The sequence below is a fragment of the Capronia epimyces genome, assembly GCF_000585565.1.
Source record: "Capronia epimyces CBS 606.96 chromosome Unknown aczIQ-supercont1.1, whole genome shotgun sequence".
Classification (NCBI taxonomy): domain Eukaryota; kingdom Fungi; phylum Ascomycota; class Eurotiomycetes; order Chaetothyriales; family Herpotrichiellaceae; genus Capronia; species Capronia epimyces.
Window position 1 is genome coordinate 1,756,756 of NW_006912904.1, and position 14,448 is coordinate 1,771,203.

A 14,448-nucleotide genomic window follows, 5' to 3' on the forward strand; every position below is an offset into this window, starting at 1 on the left:
GGAGCTGCATAATGCAGACGGTCTGCTTGCTCTACACGCATGATACTGTATCCGTATTTGATCAAGGCTGTTGTTATTGATATTGATTATTGATAATTGATTGTTGATTGATTGTTGATACTGATATCGACGTCGATGCAGACGCTTGCTGAACGACTATAGTTAGTGCTTTTAGATACAAGGTACATGTACGTGGTAAGTATCTCCCACCTTCCACCGATGCAGACGCTTGGTTTCACCTTTGGAAATCATGAGAATCAATGAATGCTATCAATCGCTAATCACCTAGTAAAACACTCGCTTGATGGAACGATCCAGATTACTTCGCACCGTCTTCTCGTTCTTTTTCTCAAGTCTCTCCAGCATCAACGCTTGCCATTTCAGTCCGCTCCACGCCAGCACGAGGTTAAACACCCGATCACGATCGGCGGTTTGCAGCACAACCGTCAAAGTCGAATCCTTGTCCGTGCCATCCGAGTCTGACAAGAACAGAAACTGTAACACCTCCGCCGACCGGGAATGCACATGTCGGAGATTCTTGGTGGTCGAGTCCGTATCTACGTCGTCGAGCTTGCGGATTTCCGAAAGCTCATCAAATCGCCAGCTTCGAGCTAGAGCACCCTTGGTGTGTACTGTTATGCCCGTCCGGCTCACCACGAGTCGGGCTTTTCCATGGACTTTGTCGAAGACATTGAAGAAACGAGATCGAGATAATCGCCGTGTATCGTCGACCAGTTCCTCTTCTGGATCTAGATCTGGATCTTGGTCTTGGTCTTGTTCTGTCGAGGCTGGCTCGGTACTTTCGTGAGGCTGTGGAAGTTCAAACTCTGCGAGATCCGCATCTCTTAACAGCGCCTTTTCCTGTAGATGTTGAATGGCCAACTCCGCATGGGTAGGGATATCCCAAAACATCCAGCGAAACGGCGAGACAAGAAGTCGATATTGAGGCCACCTAGTTGCGATGGGGTAGCCACAGAAAAATACGACACCGCAAACCAACCAAAACAATTTCATGCAGAACGCCATGTCGCCAAGCACTGTCACCAAAAGGCAGCAAGCGAACAGAAACAAGGTCGCCGTTGTCATTCTAGGTCGTTCGAATCGATGGAAATTTGCCATGACCTCAAGAAGACCAACGAGGTCGCCCAGTTGTAGCTGGATCATAGGGCCAAGTTCGTCCAGGAGAGGTTCAAGCCAGTCATGCTTGCCATGCTTTTGAATCAGTTCTCCCCAAGCCTGGACATGAGCTCCCCGATCAACGGATCTTGCCACACTTTCTCGAATGCTCTGAACGGATCTCGGCTGTAAGTGGTTCCGGATTGTCGAGTAGATGATGTAGAAGTAAAGGAAGCCCATCATGTGCTCGGTGTACCATAGAACACAGTACAGCGCCAGCCAGCGCGCCGTCTTCTTGGGGTCTGTCCACATGTAGACATTCCGGACATTGATCAAAAATGATTGCCATGGGGCACTGATGATAGCGAGCCGTTCGATTATTCGAGCGACATCTTCCAGGTCGAAAGGAGGGGACTCAAATTCGTCAATGTAAGGCGCGGTGAACTCTTGAGTGTAGTAGAGAAGCAAATGTCCCAGATACCGGTCCCATTGCAGTCGGGCTTCGCCATCGGTGACGGTCATGAACTGGGATCGATCAGGACGAGGAATCGGCCGGACCACTTTAACGCGACAGACGTGACGACTCAAAACCCAGGCAGTTTGGAGACTATCCCTTTGATCTTCCAGCGCATGGACTCGGGCATGAGCATCATCGACATCGGCCGTGAACTTATCGACGTCTGAGACCAATGAAACATGCGATGCGGCTCGTGCAAGAGAATCATGTGCATCCAGCAATTCTTGATCTCGATCAATGGTGAGAGTTGGATGTCTGGCATTTCCCAGTTTCTCTGCCGCCATGCGGGTAGCTTGGCCGCGCATCACACGTTTGGGGTGGCAGAGGAGATACTTCAACCCCTTGGCGCCATCGGAGAGAGTCTCGTGGGTCGAGTTTTTGGACTTGGGAGAGGTCTTCTGTTGGATTTTGGAAGGGTCGAAGGCCGCATCGGTAAAGATGTCTGTCTCGTCGTCTGAGACATGGTCGTCGGGATAAGAAGGACCTGTAGCGTCAAGTAGCTGTTTGGCTTTTTCCTTCGCTCTGTTCTTGAGATGGATCACCCCATCAAAGAGGTCGCTGGCATGTTGCTCAGCTTCCGTGATACTGTCCTGAGGAACAGAAGGCATGCTAAAGAGAGTGGGAGACGCAACCAACGAAAACGGGCGCTCTTTTAGATTCTAACATGCTCTACAGAATTGGCTCACGGTTGGGATGAATGAGATGAATATGCTTCTCATTGTTGTGTCACAGAGTGACGAAAGGTGTAATGGCAAGGGCAAGCAGTCACGGAGCCATGGCTGTACCGAGTAGGTGGGCGGGAGGGCGGCCATCCAGTGTTAAGGGGAACGAAGATATTGTGAGGCTATCATGACAGCCTGATATCAGATGATCCGTCCTTTTATCTTCTAAGGTTTCGGCGTGCCAACTCTGGAGCGCTCGGGACACTTCTGACTGGAGTGCGCGTTCGATGTCGATGGTCGATGGTCCATTGCCGATGAAGCCTGGACGCGAGATGAGAGAGAAACCGGAGAAAGATGCCGAGCTACGTCACCGACGGGCAGCTGCAAGACGAATGACGCAACTATGGCGGTGCAGAAAGCACTAGACCGTATTAGTAGTAGTGCCTGTTAGTGCCTGTGGCTGTTGCTCTATCAATAACGGCGAACCTTTGATGCATTCGACGCAGAACGAGACACCACAAGAACCGGAACGAAAGAAAGGCTTCACTAACCCTGCCACAGCTAGATCTAAATAACCCCATAGAGGGGCTGCGCTGGAGATGAAGTTCATGCTGCGGGCAGAGTGCAGAGCAGCTACCGGTGCTTGGAAGGTATTCCTTACATCGGCACCAAGCAGCCTGTCCACTCGTTGTTATGTGATCAAGTTGGTGGCAGAGAGTGCGTGAATACATGGTTGACTGAGCGTGAGGCTGAGGCTGTCCGTTCCTGGTAATGGGTGCGACCTAGGGTGCGACCTGCGACCTATTCTGCTGCACCCTTGAACAGTTTGTTATGATTTTGTGTTGATTGACGCCTGATATTGTTCTCTGCCTTCACTGCCTTTACCTGTTCCACACTTCGTCCACATCCACATACTCTTGTCCTCCACCTCAGTTCCAGAATCCCAAGCAAATATCACTGTGCTCTCCAAATGTTCATGTTGTCAAAATGAGCGACCAGCCGCCTCCTCGAAAGAAATCTCGCTTCTTCAGCAATGGTAAAAGTAAGATAGGCAATATCCTCCACCCTTTCAAGAAGTTGTCACAAAGAGATGATTCACAAGAGCGAGATCATTCTTCAGCTACTACCAGCACGGTCAACAACGGCTTCTCCTCCAGCAATCCTCCTTCCCGCCCGTCTCTACATCCGCCACATCCTCGAAGTACTGCCTCCGTTAACCCATCCCCTACTCGAAGCCTTCCGCCTCCTCCCCAGTCTGCAATCAAATCTGGACTTCAATCAGACACGCGATCGAATCAACCTAGTCAAGGCCAACGCCATGGTGTGCCACAACAACCGATGTCTGACAGTGAAGCCGAGACAGACGTTGAAGAGAGCCATGATGGCGGTCATGACCAGACCTGGGATGAAAGTGACACGGAGAATGCCAACCCCGAAAGCCCCAGTCCATCAAACTCGAATCTGAACGGAATGGCTGTCAGAGCTAAGCGGAGAGACGGAATCTACGGCGTCGAGACTCTTCTTGCCCAGGCCAGCAATGCCAATGGACAAGAGGCAGACAACATTGCTGCAGGCCAAACCAGAACTGGGCTACAAGGCTCGAGCTCGAGCTCAGCCTCGGATCCAGACCCAGACGCCGGCCCAATTGTCACACAGCACACCTACACAGGCGTCTCATCTCTCGTCCAACTCGCAGCCAATCTGGGCGGTATTCCTCCTGGCCATCCTCTCCTCAGACCTGCTTTCGAACCATTTACAACGACTCGACTAACGCCTCGACCCATGCCCAACGAGCCAACCGTGCCAATCGCTTGGAATGAAGAGCAACAGCCGACTAGGCCTGGAAACACTCAATTGGGACGAGAAGCTACGCGCAGTAATGCAGACACATTCAACTCGGGTCAACAATCCAACCCCATCCCGAGCCGTCCACTGCCAGCGCCGCTCCCAGCCGGTGAAGTTGCACGTTACGTTGATCTGGACCGCGACGCCCAGGGCAGACTCCTTCCCAGACCACCTCGACTCACCAACACCATGTTGTTCCACAACGGGCGATTCCCTGCAGAGTACGAGGGCAGTCTGGGCAAGCCCCTACCGACAGTCACTCCAGCCCCACACCTGGCCAATCCCGAATCTCTCGTCCCTGAACACATGTACATGGCGCCGAACCGGGTGGAACGAGCTCAACACTACGCGCGGATCTCATTGAAGCGCAAACGACCCGAGGCCATCCTCCCACCGCCGTCATACGTGTACCAGCGCACCAACGACCCGGAGTTCAATGTGTTCCACGGAATTTTGCTCTATCCGGAAATAGTGTTCGCTCTTGCCACGGCCTTACCGGTCAAAGACTTGATCAGTCTTTATGCGATCAGCAAGGACTTCCACACAATCGTGGATACGCGGTTCACAACAGTCGTGCTAAGCCAGGCAGTCGCCAAAGCGCCCGAGTCGGCTCGCACCTTCTCCTTCCGCTCGTACGCACACCTGTGTCGTCAAGATCCGGTAGCACGCATTCCACACCCGAACGCACGCATGGCGGAGCGTAACATAGCCCGCAAGATCCCGTCGTTCCGCTGGCTCAAAATGGTCCTCCACCGCGAGAAAGTCGTGCATGAGCTGATGGCCGTGTTTGCCGAGGAAGGTATCCCACTCCCGTTCCGCTGCCGGCTGGCCATCAAGCGGCTCTGGTTCATGCTCGACATCCCCGACAACGCTCGGCGAATCGGGTATTGCCACAACAAGCAGCTTATGACCAACCTAGATTTGCACTTTGCGGCCTGCTTTTTCACGAAACTCGACATGCGCCTGAATGACCCCACGGCGGGAGAGAAGCGGGACGGCATGCGCAAACTGCTCCTGTCGCAACGTAGCTTCACCACCATCCTGAAAGTGCTCAAACGCGACATGTGGACGACTCGCTTTGCCGTGCTTCAAGAGTGGATCAAGCTAAAGTATAAGCCGCTACACGACGAACGCACCCTGACCATCTTCGGCGTCCCTCCCGACCAGATCGGCAGAGGTCATCTCGAATACTGGGGCACACGAAGTGCCGCACAACTAGGTCGGCAGCCAGAGCACCTTCTCCGTCCCGATCAGTTGATTGTTCGCGAGGCGTTCCGTCGTGGCATCCCTTTTGGAGAGGACTATGTCCGGTTCGTGCTGTACGGGTATGTGAGGCCGGATACGCTCGAGAACTATGCACCACGCAAGTACGGCCGGAGAATCGAGGCCATCAAGGACGACGAATACGACATCGACGATGCCATCGGTGGCGTGGCGGCGTTGGGCGTCGGTGATGAAGGCTTTGACGGACTGCTTGATCTCGGGCCCGCCCGGCGAGGGAGCATCTACACCATTGTGAAGGAGCAGACGAGCAAGAGTGAAAAGGAGCTGCGAACCCAGCAGGACCGGTTTTTGAAGGATTGTCTTGCATGGTGGGAGCGGGAGAAGATGGAGATGGAGCGACAAACCCCGAGTGATTGAGTATGGGACGTGCAATAATAGTCAGACGTGCTATTAAAGAACAGTCCAAGTGCTAGAGCAGCGTACCAACAGACTCGGGATGCAAAAAGGGCCCAGATGTCCCTACAGTGCAGAATCAGGGCAGACCACAAACACGGTCAGAGCTACACAATCCAGCATCACTTGGAAACGGGACTGAAGGGAATTGCGACCCAAAATTGGCCCGGGGCCAAGTCACATTTCGGAAAACCAAGTTTCGAGCCTCGAGTCTCGTTGTGGAATTCTGCCCTCAATGATCATAATCAAACGTATTCTTCTTCGCTTCGTAGCTTGATAGCTGGGCTCGTCGAGTAGCTTGTTGCGTTTGCGTGTATCTTGGTCCTGTCTTGTGTCTTGTTCTTTTCCGTACGGTGCAGTCGGCTCCCTGCAGCACATGTATATGATATGTTGGCCGACTTTTGTCTCATCCAAACGCCAACCCAGTTCCCAGTTCCCAGTCCTAGATGCAGGGTATCGCTCGCTTTCCGGCTCCAATCCCAACGCCGTCCAATGGCATCAAAATAGACACTTCGCCCCAAGATTGCGATTGCGGCGTAACATTCATTGAAGCCCAAGTAGACCCCCTTCCAGGATGGCCTTTGCCAGAGTTGTATGGCTAGCATCAGCAATACGACTTCCTATGACCGGTCCAATCGTATCGACCAACTTGGTTCGCAGCTCATTCGCAGATTCTTCCGAATGTCCATTCATCATCGGAATCTCGTCGTCTACCAATGTGCCCAGGGCATTGAGGATCGCGCTGACCACCTTCTCTGCCTCGGCTTTTTTCACACTGGAATCTTGAAGATCGTCGTCCAACAGTTCTCCAAACGCCTTGAGATTGGGGATGATCAGCTGTCTCACCACCTCGGCTCCTCCGATCGCTTTCAATCCGAGGATGGCGCCATAATGGCTTCCAAGTGGCTTCGTCGGATCAAGAAAAGTCTTCAATAATGACCGCGCCAGTCGCGGCTTGAGGTTATGCGAGTACTTGGAATACTTATGGCAGAGGTGCCCTAATAACGACGCCGCCAGATCGCGAAGCTCGTAGTGGTCGAGAGAACCAATGCCTGAACCCAACGTTCGGCCAATCAGGCACGTCAACACCGGAGGCACGAGTGAGGCTACCTGTGCATCCAGTCAGTCAGTTAGTCAACTAGGTATATGCATAACTCGAGAGATCCAGTCTCGACACGATTTCGAGGTCCGCGGCTGGCTAGGGCACTCTTACATATGGAGTTAGATTGAGTGTGCTGTTCCTCGTCAACGCATCAATCACCAACATCATCTGTGTAAGAACGAACAGATCTTTGAGATTGTGCGTCACCTTCTCCGCCACAAATTGCACGAAGTAAGGCAGCAGCTGATGCAGTCCAGGGTCATCCTTCAGACTGGCCAGCCCCGCAGTGCGATATTCCGGTTGGGTCTCGTCCAGTACCGACGCGCACACCTTTTCAAAGTATAGTTGCAGCTCTTTAGACAGAATATGCTTGACCTGGGGCTTGGTGGTTGTGGTGTCAGCGCCAGTCATGGCTGCCAGGGCAGGATTCGCGTTCGGTCCTTTGGGGAGGAGTTCCAGGTTTCTCGATTCATTGCTTGTGGGATTTTGAGGTATTGACGGCTGCACACCTTCCACCGCCAGCCAGTGCGCTGTAATGGGTGAGCTTGAGACCGATGCAAATTCATCGCGGCCGCGGCCATACGCGATACATACCAGTGAACGAGACCTCCCGGGGCACCTTTGGCAGCGGCGCATTTATCAGCTTCTCAAAATCCATCTCTTCATCCTCGACATAGAACAACGGTTGCCCTGGCCCCAGCGAGGCTTCTCCATATTTCAATGGGCGTGTCGTCTCGTAACCGTACAAGGGTTCAACGTCCAGCACCCGGAGCGCCTGCGAGATATCCTGCGTCCACAAGATCGTCCTTTTCGCATGTTTCATGAACTTCAGCGCTTCCTGCAGGACCTGGGATATGCGGTACTCGATGTCTCGAGACAGAGCCTGGCTGACTTCCTTGTTGAGGTGGACGATCCCGACGGATTCGGCGACATCCTTGACGGTGTCTTGACCCCAGAGAGTCATTGTGACATCGGGCACAAGGGAGTGAATGTATGGACTGGTTCGAGACGAGGGAGGGTGCGCGGTTGAGTCTGAACTAACGAGTTGCGGAGAAGCATCAGTTGCAGATAGATGTCTAGTATCGCTGATGCAGAATCACGATAGGATTGTTGCCGCTCTAACAACCACCCGAAATGGTTAGGTCGTTAATTCCCAAGCAGCAAGAGATTAATCTATTTCTGGCTTTATGGCAGTTAGGATATATTAGTATAATCGACACCTCCTTACATACTGATAAAGCGTATACAGAGTCTACTAATCACTTGAGGCATTTGAAGTGATGAGTACCTAGTCGTGTGGTGATGCAGACTGCAGGTGATTCATGCTATTCCTCTATCAAGACTTTGTGATTTCTGTTACAGGTGGCACGCGCTTCATCTGCATCTTGAAGCCTCGAGGCTGCCTCACATACTTCGTCTTCAAGTCTGTATCTAGGTGGCTTTTCAGTTGTTCAGAACACTGTCAATGATCTCAGCATCGCGGAGTAGCTGCTCATCACCAAGCCTTGGTCCAGCAAGTTGTAGAGCAATCGGTGCACCGGCCATGAGTTCAACATCGTCTATGCCAGCCATCAGCTAGGTTCATGGCCAAGTAGCAATGAGGGGAGACTTACATAAAGCTCCCAGTTCTTTGTCAAGTTCGGACATTGGCTCAAAGACGAACTCTTTCGGGTCCTTGGCAGGGTCGACCGTCCCATAAGGCAGGATGACCGCAGGATACTGCATTTTGTTAGCCTCAAGATTTCCACCACCAAGTTCACTTCGAGGTATCTTACATCAACAGCATTCCACACTACTGTGTACATCTCATTCTTCATCTCGCCTGGCTTGACCGCAGTATGAGGCGCGGCAGGGCACAAAACGACATCAATCCCAGCCTCACGCCACTTGTCCAGCATCTCCTTCTGGTACTCAATCTTCTTGGCATTCCACTTCCACATTTCTTCGGCGGACTTCGGCTCACGGTCCCAGAAACCGATGCCAAACACGCTGGGCACCGGTGGCTCCCCCGCCTTGGCCAACTCGCCCTTGGCATACGAGAGGCCGTCAGCAGTAAAGAGTTGCGAGGTGATCTCGCGAATGTCGGCAAAGTCGGGCGGTGTGAAGGGCTTCACGACGAAGCCGGCGGCCTCGAGCTTGGCCACGGCCGACTGTAGGGCGCGTTGGATGGGCGGTTGCGGGGTTAGGCCACTCTTGTAGATGACGCCGACGACGGGCTTACGAGAGGTGGTGCCCTGCTCAAAGAACGTGGGCATGATTGCTGGGTCTTGCAGCCAGGGTTCGGCGGCGCGGACAACGCGTGTGAGGAGGGTTATATCACGCATGGAGTGACCCATGGGGCCACACACAGCCGGCACGCCGCTGTTCAGGCCAGGCCAGTTGGAATGGGCGTACTTGAGGAGGGGAAGGAGACCGTAGCTTGGTTTGTATCCATAGCAGCCGTTCAAAGCGCATGGGACCCTTCAGGATGCTCGTCAGTTCCACTAGGCATACAGTATACTTGTTGATACCAGCGGGTGCCAACTTACCGGATGGAGCCTGCAACATCGGTGCCAATTCCCAGCGCACTGGACCGGAAAGCCTGCGCTGCACCCTCGCCACCACTACTTCCACCGCAGGTCAAGTGTGATACAACCGGATTCTTGGATCGCCCAAAGACATTGTTGTCCGACTCGGCCACCAACATGGTCTGGGGGTTATTCGTCTTCGCAATCACGACGGCCCCGGCATTGCGCACAATTTCAATCAAGTAGCTGTCGTAAGTCGAGGGTTGGAAGGCGCGGGAAATATAACCATCTGTCCAGTCGTATCCTTTGACATGGAAACATTCCTCCAAACTCAATGAGCGAATAAACTGAGAGGTAGCCTCTGTAGCTCACTCACCTTGAAAGTCATCGGGACCCCGTGTAATGAACCCACTACCTTCCCCGTTTCCTTGAAGTGCGCATCCAACTTCTTCGCGTCTGCAATGGCATCGAGAAACATGATCTCGGTCAAGTTGTTGCATAGCTGCTGCCCCACCGCCGCCCGCTTGCAGAATGCAACGGCGACTTCTTCAGCCGAGTAGACGCCTTTCGCAATTTGCTCCGCCAACGCAGTCGCATCGTAGGCGCCGGTGATCTGCAGCTCGCGCTGGGAGAGAATGCCACACGTCTCGACAACAGGGCGCAAGTCTCGCACATCGTCGCCGGGGATGTCGTTGAGCTGTAACTTCCAAGACGCAGGGATACGAGATTCTTGTTGGGCCTTTTTCTCGGCCGCAATCTCTTGCCACGGTCTTGGTGGTGTCATTGTTGGGGAGCGAGGAACGAACGCCTATGCAGAAGGACATCTGCGAGGGAGGCGTTACGAAGGCGAGCCGTCGCTTTATAGCTCTCTGCAGGGGTACGAAGATGTGGCATGGCACTCGCACGAGGACCTGGATAGCATCGACTCTCGCTATCGAGTTGGTTCATATCTTCGTACTATGGTGGTAAATCAGCATCCACGTTCTCAAGCGCGGCCTTTACCTATCGATCGGATCGCACGCATTTTCCTATTTCAGCGCACCCGAGTGGAGTTGCAGCTGCCATTGAGCGCGGCCGTCGAGACCTTAGATAGCATGCTCTGGTTTCACTAGGTTGTCAGCCTTCAAACCCATCTTTGCAGAGCATATGCTGAAGTTGTCACCCTTTCCACTCAATGAAGAACAAAGAGAGAAAAGGCGAGGACTGTCTAAGGTGCCTGCTGCTGCCTATAGTACATGTAGAGTGAAGTGTAGCTGTACGTGTAATGTGTACGGTTACTGTAATGCTACCGAAATCGGGGACGGAATTACATTTTCCCGACCTTGGAACGCCACGATTGCAGATTTCACGCTTGACCCAATGTGGTCAATGCAGGCTATCAGATAAGGCCGTCGGTCTGGGACAAGGGCACTCGTACCTATAGATCTCCGCTCCTACTACTCGTACCCGTACACCCGTACAGTATCCCTGCGAAGGGAGACCTTCCTCACTCATCTAACGGCTCACCGGGCAATCGATTCCCAACCGACAGTCGGCATGCTTAAACGGTCTCGCGATGGCTGCATTGGCTGCAAACGAGCAAAGGTCAAGTGTGACGAGATTCGACCGACCTGTGGAACCTGCGCTCGTCGTGGCCACCTCTGCAATGGCTACGGTGCAAGGCCGCTGAAATGGCAAAAGGTGAACAAAACGACATCGGTGGTTGGCCGTAAGAGGAAAAGGAACAGGAACACTCCCACCGTCCTTGTCCTTCCTGACACCGGCAAGTGTAACAAGAGCGTTGCTGGACCGCCTCCGAGCCGACCTGATGAAGCAAAGAGAGCCATCAACTTCAAGCAGCCCAATCCAGTGCAATGGAGGACGCTATCAGCATTTCCGGCCGGTGTTCTGTCACCAACCGACGAGCGCATCATCAGCGTCTACTTCCACCGACATCCGCCAGACATGGTGATGAACGAGGAGGGTGACTTCATGCATGAGATGAATGCCAACGCTCTACTGCTGCTCAATCACGATCCACAGGTCGTGAGCGATACGCTATGTTGCATTGGTCAAGTCTACATTCAGCAAAGCAGTAACGGGTCAATGGTACCTGCGTTGGATCGAAAAGGACGCGCGCTGGCAAGACTACAGAAGTTGGCAAACTTGAAGCATAGTCTAGAGCAGACTGTCTTACTGTTGCTGGGTTTGTGCGCAATGGATGTACGTATGTGGCCTCTTAACTTCCACGCTGATCAAACTGACAAGTGCGGCAAGCTTATCGACGATAAATACGAGCCCGGGAATTCCGCAATCCCTCTCCTGCACGCCTACGCCGCGATGCGCATTCGGGGGCACATGAACGCTGGGCTCGAATTCAGCCATCTCTCCAAGTACTTTATCCGGGGGCTCGCTCGGCAAGAGATGATTACCGCGCTTGTCCACCGCCGACGAAACTTGATACAGACCGGTGTCTGGCTTGACGAAGAGTGTCGAACCTCGGCCGATCGCTTCATGGGGCTTACAGTCACTTTGATGCCATTGTTGGAGGAGCTGTGCGCGCTCGCTGAAGACCTACGAGCTTGTGCAGCGGATGGTCGTCCATTTTTGTCAAGAGGAATTGGATCAGGCGAGTCCGAGGATGTTGGGATCACATCCTTGGCCTTCACTCCCTCAAACTCGCACCTCGACCGCGCTGCGAACCTGCGCGCCCGCATCGAGTCATGGCGGCCGGTAGCAAATCGAGCAACCTCGGTCCGCTCCCAACAGAAGTTCCTCTACCAAGCCTGTGCCCACCGCTGCGCAGCCCTGCTCTACCTTCACCGACTCTTCCGCCCTGCGGGTTGCTCCGTAGAAGCAGATCAAGTGGCTCTTGGTATAGCATGTGAGATCCTCCCATACCTACAGGCACTTCCGGAAGAGATCCGCACCTCACTCTGGCCGGCCTTCATGGCTGCTGCCGAGTTGGACGCCCGAGAGGACCGTACTGCCATTCTTCGTGTGTTCGACAACATGTATGGCAGCAGGAAAACGACGACGACGTTGAGAACCAAGGCATTCGTCGTCGAGATGATTTGGAAGGCGAGAGACACTGGGCAGAACTGGGGTTGGATGGCGCTTGTGGATCGCCATCCTTACGAATGTCTACCGATCTGATAGTCGGCTACAATATGTCTCTGCGCATTCTGGCGAGTTTACATGGCTTGTGGGCACCTCACATCATACACCACAATATCAAGCCCCTTGCTGCTCCGACACTCGCCATACCAATCGAGCTCCACTGACTTCCTTCCGTCTCAACATCGACAAGGCCTTCTCCGCGCGTTCCAGCAGAGTGCGGCCTTCAACAATCACCTGGTCGTTCGGCTCGACAACTCGGTTGGCCAACAGCGTCGGCATGATCTCCGATTGCAGTCGGTCGGCCAGAAACTTGTTTTCCAGGTAGAAGTGAGTGCGGACGCCCACCGCCTGCACGCCGTCGGCCCAATCTGCCACCGCCTTGACATCCATGTCGTATTCTGGCTTGACACCGTCGGCGGCATCTTTGACGATAACCGGCAACATGACAGCAACCTTAGCTCCCGCTCTGGCAATGCGCGCCACGGGTCTGACGCTGCCTTCCAGACTCCCTATGCAATCCAAGATATAGGCGATGCGGGCCGTGGGTGCCTGAGCAGCGACAAAGTCCAAGATTTGCTGCTCGACATTGCCGGCTCTGTCTCTGTAGTCGAAGGATTTCGCTGCACCGTAGGCCTGCAGTCTTTGGTGATGTTTCTTGCTCGCAGTCACGACCACGTTCGCGTATCCGTACCATTTCAAGATCTGCAGTGCATACTGGCCCACGCTGGAACCGCCGCCCCAGATCAGAATCCACGCGTCTTTTTCCTTGGGCACATAGCTTTCCGGTTTCGGCCACGGCAGTTCCAAGCCAAATTCGGTGGTGAAGGTGTGCCAGGCAGTCACAAAGTTGTTTGGCACCGTCGCAGCGGCTTGCGGCGAGATGCCCTTGGGGAGCTTTCCAAACAGGTATTCCGAGGCGACGACAAACTCCTGCTGTCCTTTCTCGGCCTGAGTTCGCCAGCTGAACCCAAACACCTTGTCGCCAACCTTGAGCTTGGACACTTGTGGGCCGACCTGCACGACCTCGCCGACCACGGTGTCACCGAGCACTTGGGGATGCTTGACGAGGAGCCCTCCATCGGCCTGGTGGAGATCGAGAGGAGTCGACGCCGTCCATTCGTTCCTGATTCGAACTTGGTCCGCGGTTGGGACGGGGGTGGGGAGTTGGTGGACTTCCAACGGCAGTCCCTGGCCGACCGTCACCACCGCCGCATGAGTGTGAGTGGGAGTGGCCATCACGCGTATGTGTATACGCAAAGCCTAAGCCTCGAATGTTTCTCCACGAAGTATCCGTACACGAAGAGGCAATACAGTCGAAGACACAATTGCAGTGCGAGAGCTCTTGAGGAAGGAAGGAATGCGTTCGTAGCCTTTCTCTCTGTCAATCAATCAGATATCTACCCTAGACGGAGTATATGGAGAAGGAAGCCTTTGCCAAATAAACACCCATGGGTGCGAAAGGGAAATCCTCTGAGCGGGAGCCGACCGGATCATCACTTGTATTATATATGTAATGTATTATATGTCTTGCGAGCCATCCCATCCAGAGGACCCTTCTACCGCCAATTTCGTCCATGGCCACTGCTTGATCCCAGGGGAACATTAGTCAGACACAGGTGGCAGCGGGCTGAGATTTCGTCCGAAACTTGAATGCCAAGGGTAATAATAATGTTGGAAATCTGGCCCGGGCTCAGGCTCAGCCTCGATCGGGACGAGGGTGATGCCGCCCTATGCTCACCATACAAAGGAATTAGACCTTGAGTCACGTAACTCCATATGACTACGCTAGGATTAGCGTAGCCTTGCACGTAACTTAGCGATAGTCGCCTCCTATACGCGAGCCTCAGTAGGGTTAGGGTAAGGGTTAGGATTAAGCCTCGCGACTCTAATAGACTCCCCTCCGTCTTGAATTCATATTGCAAA

General features: G+C 53.6%; 6 protein-coding genes across 6 annotated transcripts; 2 read left to right on the plus strand and 4 right to left on the minus strand.

The window, feature by feature from the left end:
* Positions 1–285: 285 nt before the first annotated feature.
* Positions 286–2,241, minus strand: A1O3_00658 (uncharacterized protein; the record flags this gene model as incomplete). Its single annotated transcript, XM_007730808.1, has 1 exon — positions 286–2,241. One exon carries the CDS (start codon positions 2,239–2,241, stop codon positions 286–288), a length of 1,956 nt encoding a protein of 651 aa, XP_007728998.1.
* A 1,041-nt stretch (positions 2,242–3,282) lies between these two features.
* A1O3_00659 (uncharacterized protein) lies at positions 3,283–5,781 on the plus strand (the record flags this gene model as incomplete). Its single annotated transcript, XM_007730809.1, has 1 exon — positions 3,283–5,781. The coding sequence occupies one exon, from the start codon at positions 3,283–3,285 to the stop codon at positions 5,779–5,781; it is 2,499 nt and encodes an 832-aa protein (XP_007728999.1).
* Positions 5,782–6,360: 579 nt separating this feature from the next.
* Positions 6,361–7,883, minus strand: A1O3_00660 (transcription initiation factor TFIID subunit 6; the record flags this gene model as incomplete). The annotated part of the gene is made up of 3 exons (XM_007730810.1): positions 6,361–6,927; positions 7,031–7,449; positions 7,514–7,883. The coding sequence occupies 3 exons, from the start codon at positions 7,881–7,883 to the stop codon at positions 6,361–6,363; spliced, it is 1,356 nt and encodes a 451-aa protein (XP_007729000.1).
* A 479-nt stretch (positions 7,884–8,362) lies between these two features.
* Positions 8,363–10,210, minus strand: A1O3_00661 (uncharacterized protein; the record flags this gene model as incomplete). The annotated part of the gene is made up of 5 exons (XM_007730811.1): positions 8,363–8,478; positions 8,533–8,638; positions 8,695–9,379; positions 9,448–9,749; positions 9,803–10,210. The coding sequence occupies 5 exons, from the start codon at positions 10,208–10,210 to the stop codon at positions 8,363–8,365; spliced, it is 1,617 nt and encodes a 538-aa protein (XP_007729001.1).
* A 752-nt stretch (positions 10,211–10,962) lies between these two features.
* Positions 10,963–12,561, plus strand: A1O3_00662 (uncharacterized protein; the record flags this gene model as incomplete). The annotated part of the gene is made up of 2 exons (XM_007730812.1): positions 10,963–11,628; positions 11,683–12,561. The coding sequence occupies 2 exons, from the start codon at positions 10,963–10,965 to the stop codon at positions 12,559–12,561; spliced, it is 1,545 nt and encodes a 514-aa protein (XP_007729002.1).
* A 78-nt stretch (positions 12,562–12,639) lies between these two features.
* On the minus strand, positions 12,640–13,761 carry A1O3_00663 (uncharacterized protein; the record flags this gene model as incomplete). The annotated part of the gene is made up of 1 exon (XM_007730813.1): positions 12,640–13,761. One exon carries the CDS (start codon positions 13,759–13,761, stop codon positions 12,640–12,642), a length of 1,122 nt encoding a protein of 373 aa, XP_007729003.1.
* Between the last annotated feature and the right edge of the window lie 687 nt (positions 13,762–14,448).